This window comes from Apaloderma vittatum, unplaced genomic scaffold, assembly GCF_000703405.1.
Source record: "Apaloderma vittatum isolate BGI_N311 unplaced genomic scaffold, ASM70340v1 scaffold22910, whole genome shotgun sequence".
Lineage (NCBI taxonomy): Eukaryota > Metazoa > Chordata > Aves > Trogoniformes > Trogonidae > Apaloderma > Apaloderma vittatum.
The window spans coordinates 3,320-15,080 of NW_009695334.1; the positions used below are offsets into that span (position 1 = coordinate 3,320).

Consider the following 11,761-nt stretch of genomic DNA (forward strand, 5'->3'; position numbering starts at 1 on the left):
CTTTTTGAGATAAAAGAACTGAATCTGCAGAAAGACTTCAGGGTGTAGATGAATTGTGCTAGCACAACCATGTTTCTTCTTATATATTCCACTTTTCTCAATAGTTTTTAACATTTGCTTTTCTTTTTTCACTGTGCTGCGACACTGACTTGATGTTCTGACAGAGCTGTCCCAAGGACTCAACTCTGAGGGTCATGGTTAGGTCAGAGCCCGGCATTGTATATGTTTATACCCTACCTGTGGATCTGGGATTGTTTTACTCTGTCTGTGATTAAGAATTAAAAAAGGCTTCTTCCCCTTCCTGAAGACTCTGCAAGAAGGTCATCTCCTCCTCTGGGGAAGCATGAATACCTTTCTCACAGAAAAACTGGACTTTGCTGACCAAGGCATGAGGCGAGCAAGAGTAAACTGCTCTCGCTTCCTGTCCAGTTCAGTAATCTTTGTTGAGCTGCATGTGAATGTGATCACATCATCACAAATGAATAGGTTGTTTCACAGAGAGTAAAAAATTACTTTTTAGTTGGTGTACGGCAGTGTTAGATAATAATGCATGCTAGGTATATACGTGATACAGAAATACTGCCTTACATGTTTCTTTGTGTTGCACAGCTAGGGCAACTGTGTTCCTGGTTTGTTAGGGTTAAGAAGATCATTAACTGTCAGTGACTTGGTACTGGATTAGTCAGTAGTTCCCTTCCAGTATTTTTCTTAAGTCTCATGTGCAGTGTGGGTTTCAGACAGGAATTGTGTTACATATATGTTGACTGGATGGATGCTACCTGAATTCATACTGTGCTAGTTCTTCAGTTTGATTTTAACAAAAAACCAATTCTGTAAATTTTAAGTTACTAATTCTTCAAAAAGAAGAAACTGAGTCTTTTGTCAGGATGATATGTTTTATACGATGGGCAGCCGAGGCCTTAAGTCTGGCAGTGCTGCCTGGCACCTGTGGGTCTGCTAGGCTACACAGCAGCTATGACTTTCAATGAGACAGGTACTCAGACTAGAACTTTTAAGATACAATTAGAAAAATACCTATGACTAGATGAGTTGGTTTTTTTTCTCCCTTCTTGTGCACTTTTTCTTAACAGTACCTGCATTCAAAAAGTTGTGCTGTTTACCAATGTTTGAAATATATTCTTTTTCCCTTTCTCCAGTCCAGTCAAGAGGCTTTTAGGATAGAATATGATACTTTTGGTGAACTGAAGGTCCCAAGTGACAAATACTATGGTGCCCAGACTGTAAGATCTACAATGAACTTTAAGATCGGAGGTGTTTCAGAAAGAATGCCAGTAAGTAATTTAAAGCTGTATTCATTTCTTCTCTTTAAGTATGTTTTGGATGTGAGAGAAGGTATTTACCTTCTTCTTACACTTTTGGTGGGAATATGAGCAACTTTGAATTTTAATTAGAGTTAGAAATTCCATGGCAAGGTATTCTTTTGTGTTAGAAATATTTTTTGTTTCCTTTAAAGAAACTGAATGGTTTTTTTATTAATGAAGTTGAATAGAAACCTATCTTCCATTTTTCTAAAGATGAAAGACTTAATGGCATTGTGTAGTTTGTTATGGAAGATACTTAGTTTAGCATGAGTTGGTATCAAGTTACTTTTTCACGTGTCGCTGTGCACAGAGCACTACTGTGCATGTGCTCAGTCATGCACTGACTTCCCATGTATGTGTGGTTTGCCCTCAGAAAGCCTGAGACAGAACCAGTTCTCCTTTTCTGTTCATTTTAAGGCATGTAATGTCTTTGGATACCCAAAGCATACCTGGACTTAAAATGAAAGGATGAGCTGTGTACTGTTTTCTGTACTGCTTGGGTAACTGTTACTGTTAATGGGAGCACAGGTCATGTGAGCTAATTGCTCTTTGGTTTGGTTGATGGACTGCTGCTGGATTTAAGTTCAGAAGGATTTTGGTTTAGAATTAGACCTGTGTTAGAGGTTCCTAAAATGTCCTTTGTGTAAAAAAAAATAAATAAATACCTATTTAAACTTACTTTTGTGTCTCAGGTTCAAATTATAAGGGCTTTTGGTATCTTGAAGAGAGCAGCTGCTGAGGTAAATCAGGATTATGGTCTCGACCCAAAGATTGCTAATGCTATTGTAAAGGCAGCAAATGAGGTAAGGACAAAGTTAAAATAATAGAGCTGTCATTGTGTTTTTGTTAAGCTTTTCACAGGAAGTTTGAAGGCTGAGGGAAGATCTCTTGCATTTCTTAAATTGTTAGAGGAAAGCATGTATTGTTAGTAAATTTTGTTAATCAGGTTGAGAAATCATTTACTTAATATGAAAGGATAGAATGTTCAAATAAATTTTGATACCCAAGTTATAAAAACAATGCAATTTTTCCTCTCTATTAAAGACTGCTCATTACATGTATAGTGTTGACTCTTGCCAGATGAACAGTATAAAAAAAAAAAAAGAAGGGGAATGGAATCTTAGTTCATTCATCTAACTTGAAGTCTGACATGCCAAACAAAGCTTTTTTATTTTGGAAGTCTCCAGCCTCTTAAGCAATTGCACCTTGGTAATGTGAAGGCCATCTGCAGTCCAAAAAGTTTCTCTGCTACTAGTCCATTTCCTCTTTAGACTTAAGCATACTAGTAAATCTGTGCAAAAAGCACGTTTCTCCAGAAATGAATTGCATACAGAGAATTCAGAGTCCAGTTATACAAATATCATGTACTGCATGTGTGTGATAGGTGATTTTTGGCAAAAAGACCTCCTCTAGAGGACTGTTTCCCATTGGGAATGGACGTCTGAATGCCTCCAGTTCACATTATTGTACGGTTGTGCCCAGGGATCATGATGAAACTATGCAGCTGTTAAGCATGATTTCCTAAGAGGAAGTAGCGCACCCATGATGGTGAGGAGTTCGTAAACACATAAGCACTGTCCAAAACCTGATGTTTGTGACCCCCAAAGGATGGTCATAACTGAAGCAGACACACAACACTAAATCAGTACCATGAAGCACCTTACGTGTTCTAATTGAGAAACTACTTAAAATATTTCCATTGCCTGGGAGATCTTACTAACCTGAGCAAATAACTGTGGGAGGGAGAACCAGCACATAGTTCCTCTAGTCCTTCCCAGGAGGATTAAAAACCAAATTGCTTTAAAATTTGTGAAAGATGTAATGTTTTGGGACTTAGAAAATCATCTGCATTGTTTAGGAAATAGAGGTTATAACCTAAAATATTTTCTAAAAATCTTCTCTTTCTATGACTGTAGAAAATTAAATCACATTATGTATTTATCTGTGTTTCATAATTTAGCATCTTCAAAAAGCACAACAAAAGTTTTTTGCCCTTTTACTATCTAGTATTGCATCAAACCCTTAAAATGCACAATTGTTATATGTAGATTTACAAATACATTGGAGACCATTATTTTAATTATAACTATACAATTCTTAAATTTATGCTTTTGAGTTTGTTTTTTTTTTCCCAGTAGAACAACTTTTCTCACTTTTTTTTCCATTACAGGTAGCTGAAGGAAAATTAAACGATCACTTTCCATTGGTGGTGTGGCAGACTGGTTCTGGAACTCAAACCAATATGAATGTCAATGAAGTCATCAGCAATAGAGCCATTGAGATAATGGGGGGCCAGCTGGGGAGCAAAAAACCAGTACATCCGAATGACCATGTTAACAAAAGCCAGGTCATTGTACTTGTCTTGTACTTACTTGTCAAAAGTATTTTTTTAATTGTTAATTTTGAATTCTCTTACAGTCACTGTTTAGGCTTAAAAAAAAAAAAAAAGACTTCTTTTACAGCTTTGGCAGCAATTTTCCATGTTCTTCAATGACAGTGTGAGCTTTCTAGATTAAAAACTTTGAACTCATTCATGATAGATAAGTTTACACATAATGTAGTGAGCAGAGGTGGCCTTGTGACAACCACTGCTTCTGGAAACAGTCTTGAAGTTTCTATAAGTTGGGTACTTGTAGTTATCTCCATAATACATTGCATAAAGCATGTAGAAAGAATAATGAAGTGGTTAAAGTCCTGTAACTGGCAAATGAAATATGCTTTTTGTATTTTTTTTATCCCCAGGGATTGTGGTAGACATTTTTATTATACTTCTCTGGTAATATTTCCTTCAGATTAGCTGAATTTTAAGCCACTGACTTGGTTTTATCCCTTCTTGATCTTTTGCGCTTACTCAGATTTAACATTATCAAAGCAACACATAGATGTTTTAAAATCACCTATAATTTCTTTAAAATCATCCATCCCTTTGTTACCTGTCCCTCATAGCTATTAGTTATTTTTTTTTTTTTGTTCCAATGTTGTGAATGATCTACTCAATTTTAATTTTCTCTGCATGTAGTTATAAAGAGTTGATTTTATCAATGAGTTGCTGGACTGGAATTTGGAAGATCTGATTATTCCTGATTCCAGATTGACTTGTGGAACACTCCTAAATTGCTTACTCCTAGTTTAGTTCCTTCTTGTTTATAAAATAAAGAGAATAAAGCCATTTATATACATCTGACAGAAACAATTGTGAGAAAAGGTTGTAAATAAATTTCTTGAACTTTCTTTACAGAGTTCAAATGACACTTTCCCAACGGCAATGCATATTGCTGCTGCCCAGGAGGTTAATGAGGTGTTGTTACCTGGACTAAAGAAGCTACAGAATGCACTTGAAGCGAAATCCAAAGAGTTTTCCCAAATCATAAAAATAGGGCGCACTCATACGCAAGATGCTGTTCCACTTACACTTGGACAGGTAAAAATAAAATAAAATTATTATGCATTTATTTGGAAAGTTCTTGTAAATATATTGGAGTAAACTGGTGCAAACTTGGAGAGGCTTAAGTTGCAAGCTCAAGAGAAATAATAGGAAGCTGGCTGAATCTCAGTCAGAGTATTTTCATCTTTACTGGAGTTTGGCTGGATGCTGTACTCTAATCACTGCATCATAAATTAATTTTTTCCAAATGTGTTTTACTTTTAACAGTAGTAAGATATACATGATTTTTAAATCATGTTCCATTACCAGATAACACAACACTTCTATTACACTGATGTTGAAAGGAAGAGAGTCTGTAATCTGTAAGCTTATATAAATGAGGTTTTGTCAATTCATGAGGCTACTAAGTACTGTGATCAAATATCCTTTGATATATGATTGTGCATTTGTGTTTATATATATGTATGATAGAAATATTTGTTGTCATATTGTCAAGAATGGCTTATTTTACATTAATCTGATAATTAATTAACTTAACATGAACTGATAAAAATCCCTGTAAAATTGGTGAGTTTTTCCCAAGAATGCACAGTTGGGTTTTTTACTAACTAAAATTAAGTGAAAAAAGCCAAGGATCCATTTCTCTAGCTGTACCTTGAGAACATTAATTTTCTCTGAGAGCTGATTTACCTTGGATTCAGATCCTGCTAAGTACATAACTGAGATAAAAGAGGAGAAAGATGAGCTGTGAATACATTTTTATGTATGTAGGTTGCTTTTATGTGTAACTGTTCATCCTGTGAAAGCGGTCTTCTGATATATGTAAATTTTCCCTCTTAGTGAAAACATGCTAATATTTAGCATTTGTGTGAAGTTTAATGTTTTCTAGTTTTTAAAGAGATTAGTCCAGTCATGTTGAAGCATTTATAATTACTTACATTTTTTTGTTGTTGTTGTCGTCTCTGTTCCTTTATTTTGTGCTCCTTTCTTTCAAAGGAATTTAGTGGTTATGTGCAACAAATTAAATATGGTGTGGCTAGAATTGAGTCAACCATGCCAAGAGTGTATCAGTTGGCAGCTGGCGGGACTGCGGTCGGTACGGGATTAAACACAAGAATTGGGTTTGCTGAGAAAGTTGCTGCTAAAGTGGCTGAACTTACAGGTGAGGAATGTTTTGGTTATTGGTAAACCAGTATCTGTAACATACAGTCAAATTCAAACTAAATCTTTAAGTTTCCATACTTCTCACAAGCTTCTCAAATTGTCCTTGTATTTTAATGAGAAACTTTCTGTTAATGCTGTGTTTTATACGCATATATTTAGAATGTTTTGGGGGTGTATTTTTGTAGTTATACTCAGTGCACTGAAGGTGACGGAAATTGCCACGTTTTTCTCAACAAGGCTTATGGGACATGGATACAGTTTCGAGCTTCTATTATTAGCCCAGCTTCTGTCTTGACCTCTGCTCCTCTGACTCAGTCTGCAGTGACTTGGCACAAAGGAAGAGAATAAAGACCTCCCAGAACCGCTACATGTTTTTCTGTGAAAAAAAAATAAGTTAGCTGTCTGATTTTTGATGCTGTCTTTGTAGATCTTAAAGCTTAACTTACAGAGCCACAGAGTTTTTTTGATCTGTGAGGTGGTGCTTCTGTGTCACAGTATTGGTTTTAAAAACGACCCCAGAATGGATGTGTATATCTTTCACTTAAATTTGCTGTAAAACCTGAAACTGCTTTTGCAGCTGTATTTTAGTTTTAATGGCTCGGTTATTCACTGTCTTGTAGAGGGTCTAGATTTTCTTGTACCCTGACAGGAAAAGGTAACATGTCAAAAGCAACAGCTGCTGAGAAGCAGGACAGGGATTGTTTTGGTGCTTGAAGAAGCCATTGGTGGTGTTAAGAAGCTCTTCCATCTCGAAAGCTTTTAGATGTTACCATACGGGCAGGTTGTATGAGTTTAAAACAAGCAGGGCAGACTATTGAAGCTTCACATGTTCTTATAGGGGAAGTTTATTGCCAAGGGCAAAACGGGTAGTTTGGAATGATCTGTGCAACTGAGAAGGCAGCTATGCAATTCAGAAGGCTGTGCAAACTGGGTGGGATTTTGGTGTTCGTCAGGAACTGCAAAACAAAGTGGAAATTCTGCTATTTCTCTAGCAAATGATGTTATGCTACTCTTGTTTAAACCCACAGTGGAAGCTCAGACCAGTAGTTCTGTGGGGCAGAATTCCAGCCCACAGTCAGCACCCCTGCACACATATTTAGTTATATCCATTACCACTAATAAAATTTGCCTGAGACGTTTCTTCCAGGGTGAAGCCCTGAAGAAATGTTTTTCATTACGGAACCTAGCCTTAAATCTCAGGCATTTGATTAACATAAACAAAGCTGTTGCTTCTGTTTTTCCTGTGCTCTTGCTGTTGGTGACAGTTTCAGGCATCATCCTGACTCTGAATCAGTTTTCACACGTTCCGTCTGTTTTGTTGTTCCCTTTCAGTAGCGATACTGGTATGCATCTTTTTTCTTTAGCTAATTCCACTGTGAGTACTTTTTATTCATCCTAATGTCTGCACTGAACTGCAAAAACCTCTGTTTTCATAACTGAGAGGAAGAGTCACAGAATCACAGAATGTCAGGGGTTGGAAGTGGCCTCTAGAGGTCATCTAGTCCAACCCCCCTGCCAGAGCAGGATCACCTACAGTAGGTCACTCAGGAACGTGTACAGGCGGGATTTGAACGTCTCCAGACAAGGAGACTCCACAACCTCCCTGGGCAGCCTGTGCCAGGGCTCTGTCACCCTCACACGGAAAATGTTTTTTCTAATATTTTTATGGAACCTCCTATGTTCCAGCTTGTATCCATTGCCCCTTGTCCTGTCATTGGACAATCTAAAGAGTGTAATGTGATTTAATGGAAGAAATACATAACCTTGGGGTAACTTTTAGGAGACTGACATTCAGAAAATACTATGGTGCGCAGCAACACTTAGTATGCAACACAGTATGAAAGCTTAAATTTGTTGTGGGTAGATGCTCAAATTTAATATTCTCTTGTGTTTTAGTGACTTTTATTGTGTCTTTTGGCTTGAATTTAATCTGTTTAAGAAATATTTCTGCGAGGAAAATTCTGGAGAGGAGAGATAATCTTACAGTGTAATTTACTTTTTTTTTTTAATTGAGCTAATTATGTGTTTGATTATCTGGTTTTCGTCTGCAAGGAAGTGTCTCACATGTTTTAATATTTCCCCCCACCTACCTGTAGGTTTGCCTTTTGTTACTGCTCCAAATAAATTTGAAGCTCTTGCGGCTCATGATGCTCTAGTTGAACTCAGTGGAGCTATGAACACAGTGGCATGTAGTCTGATGAAAATAGCTAATGATATTCGTTTCCTGGGTTCTGGACCACGCTCTGGACTGGGAGAACTCATCCTTCCTGAAAATGAACCAGGAAGCAGCATCATGCCAGGTACAGAGCAAACATACAGAGAAAAATTGCCTCTTTCCTTTGTTTTGGGCCACTAACTCTTAACAGATATTTACCAAAGACCATCTGTAAGTCCATGATTCAACACTTCTGTCAGTTTTTACCTTCTCTCACATTTTACTAAAATCTGTGTTCATAAAAATACTTGTTTGCAAAGCTGTGTCTTGACAAGTAAGTGGGGGACAGTAGCATCTGTAAACGTATGACTTTACTAATGCAGGCATATTTCTCAAAACCTTCTTTTAGAATTGCCAGATTTCTACAATATTCATGTAAAGGCTTTTCTGAAACAAGTTTTAAGTGATGTATTCTATAAAGTGTAGCAGTATCGTGATGTGAATTGAATTCTTGTTTTACTTCCTAGCACGATTAGTGTTACCTACTCATATTTCCCCTTCTGCGATCACCCAATTGTATGGGCGGATAAGAAAGGAATGAATTCTTTGCCTCTCTCCTTAAAGAGTATGAATAAATGAATATTGTACATCCAAAATTATTCTGAGCATGTTCTTCTTGTATGATAAATTTTAAAAGAAACAGGTTGTGAGCATATCTGGCTTTAAAAAACGCAGGCAGCGGAGGTTCTTATTAGGATTATTTATAGAAATGAAATAAAACATAAAACTTCCTTGTTAGGAGGTCACTCTAATTTGGTTTGAGTTTTGAGGTGTTTGTTGCTGGGTATTTTTAGTTTCTTCTTAATGACAAAGTAAACATAGTATGTTAATCCTGTTACAAGTAATTTAAAAAAATATTAAAAAAAAAAATCTCCATGAAGCTGACTGAGATTTGGTAGTGTTTTACCAGAAATCCCTTCTCAGATGAGTGAAGACAGGTTATAATCTCTTGAGTATTAAGAACTGTGGTCATTAACAGCTCATGCATATTTGATCCAGCTCTCAGTGTCTTGGTAGATTGCTAAAGCAGCCATAGCTGCTTTAAAAGATCTTTGCTGGAATAGTACAGCCAATTTAATATAATTTATAAAAATTACATCTTTTCTGTGGTGCACAGCTACAGATGAACAAGCCATGTTACCTCCTACAAAACATCTATTGTTAAATGTGATTTGGTAAATGAGGAAACTGCTGGGTTTTGCTTGTTTGGTGGGGGAGGTTATATTTTGTTTTTTTCTTCTTTCTTCTTTAGTAACCTTCTTCTCTCCTTTCCACAACCAGGAAAAGTGAACCCTACCCAGTGTGAAGCTGTAACCATGGTGGCAGCCCAAGTTATGGGAAACCATGTTGCTGTTACTGTAGGAGGTAGCAATGGACACTTCGAACTGAATGTTTTTAAACCCATGATGGTAAGTTCATAAAGTTTTAGATATGTACGTCCTTAAATCATGATTTGTATAATCACTTATGAGGGGAAGAACCTCAGGGAGTATTTGGTCAATACAAGTACCAGAGAAGCTAGTAAATTGTGGGAACAAAATTTATTCTTCTGTATGCCAAGTCCTTGTTATTTTGGCAGGGAACTGAAGAGGTTTTTTATTTGAAAAGCTTTTATGCAGATAAGCTTTTAACTTAACAATGTATGCTAATCATCACTAAGGAAGTAGGGAGATAGAAGCACAATCTGAGACTAAATTTTGTCCAAAGCCAAAGAGAATTTGGTATTTTATCTAAAAATAGTTGTTGTTTTTTAGCAACAATCTGTTACTAATTGTTACTGTGCAATACCACAGGATTACATGCTTTTGGCCAGTCAGTTATGTAAAATAGTGAGTCATGTAAATGAATCATCTTAGGCTTCTGTATTTAAAAATAACATCTGCCTGCTACAGAGTGACCAGGGTACACCAAGACACATACTGCTGCTTCTGCATATTTAATAAAAAATGTCAAGTTAATTGGTGTTACAAATCACCTTGTGCTGAAATTTGCATGTTTTCACACCAAGCGATAAGAATTATTTTCTTCTTTGGGATATCTACATTTTTTTCTTAAAACGAAGGAGAAATAAACAGAGGAGGAACTGAGGAAAAGAATATAAACAAAAGCATTGAATGAGAAGGTTGTGGAGAACTGTGTATAAGATGTTGAAGGAATAGCATAGAGGTTAGGGTGGGGATGATAGTTTGAAAAGAATTGAGGTCACTTGGAGAAAAGATCCTGATAATAAACAGAAGTAAAAGGAAACGTTTTACATTTTTGTTGTCTTAGAAATAAGAGGCACAAAGTAAGCAGCATGTCGCATGTTATTTTTCTAGACTGCCTATACTGACTGATACTGGGTGTTTTTTTTTTAGAAATGATTGAAAGAAAATTGAAATTTCGTAATACAATCAGTGTTCATCTCTTCCTTGCTTTGTCTGCCTAAGATAAGGGGTTTTTTCACCAAACTGAACATTTCTTCTAAGTATATAGCATCTGATTTTGAAGAGGGGGGGAGAAAAAAGTCATATTGAACAGCCAGTAGATGTAACTAGCAGATGATAAATTTTGATGTTATGGATTGTCAAAGTAGAGGACATTATTGTACTTTGTATTTTCAGTTGTCTTCTCTTGATCAGTACCTGAGAGGGAAAGTGACAGTGAACTAAATGCTTTTATGTATTTTTTTACTTCGTTATTTGTTATAACAAAATGATTATACATAGTATGGTTGTCTTTATGCAAGAGCTCTTCCTCTGTTGAGTGCTTCTTGCAAAGTCTTTTAAATGGGAGTGGCTGAGCTCAACTTGCTGTATAGGAGGAGAGTGTGCTCTCACTGTGCTCCTTTTCTACAAATAGCCCATTAAAGGCGTGGATATTGCAGGGGCGGCAGTGGTTATGAACTTGTGTGCCCGACTCTGCAACTATCAGTGTTGAATGTAATGGGATTTCTTTCTTCCTTTTTTTTTTTCCTTTTTCTTGTTAGATTAAGAATGTTTTAAACTCTGCAAGACTTCTTGGAGATGTTTGTGTTTCTTTCACTGACAATTGTGTAGTTGGAATCCAAGCCAATACAGACAGGATCAACAAACTAATGAGTGAATCTCTGATGTTGGTAACAGCCCTGAACCCGCATATAGGTAGGTTTGAGGCTCAGAAGCTTCTCAAAACATTATATTGAAATATTTTGCGGTAATGTTATTTTGCATACATTGTTTGTATTGCCACAGTGTTTAGGAGACGAAGTCATGACTCAGGGCAAAAAGTTAATTTATTTTGACATCACCATCTCCTTGCAGAGGCTGTACTGCAGTCAAAAAAAAAAAAAAAATTGGGAGAATTTGCGTACCTGATCTGACTGCTAGCAATAATGAAAACTGAAAGATTACAAGATTTTTTTTTAAAGTAACAAGTCACATAAAACATTGATCTAAATGCATTAAGATCAGAATAACAGATTTACCTTCACTTTAAGTGAGGAGTTGGCGTAAACATTCGCATTTACTGCAAATTGAATTAAGCAGTAATAGCACCGTATAGCAAATTAATTCTCTGGAGGCCAAGCGTCCCACTTTTTTCTCACCTCTACCAAATCTTTTGAAACTGCAAATGGTTCACTTGTTTTGTTTTGTTCCAGGATATGACAAAGCAGCCAAGATTGCTAAAACTGCGCACAAAGAAGGCACGACGTTA

General features: G+C 36.5%; 1 protein-coding gene across 1 annotated transcript in view; it reads left to right on the forward strand.

Annotated features, from left to right (window-relative positions):
- Positions 1–1,157: 1,157 nt before the first annotated feature.
- Positions 1,158–11,761, forward strand: part of FH (fumarate hydratase) — a gene marked incomplete at its 5' end in the record, with an annotated part of 10,693 nt that continues 89 nt past the window's right edge. The window contains 9 exon segments of the mRNA XM_009871070.1: positions 1,158–1,292; positions 2,015–2,125; positions 3,493–3,669; positions 4,561–4,743; positions 5,704–5,869; positions 7,968–8,171; positions 9,368–9,495; positions 11,055–11,208; positions 11,706–11,761. Of these exon segments, the coding sequence (XP_009869372.1) occupies positions 1,158–1,292; positions 2,015–2,125; positions 3,493–3,669; positions 4,561–4,743; positions 5,704–5,869; positions 7,968–8,171; positions 9,368–9,495; positions 11,055–11,208; positions 11,706–11,761 (1,314 nt within the window).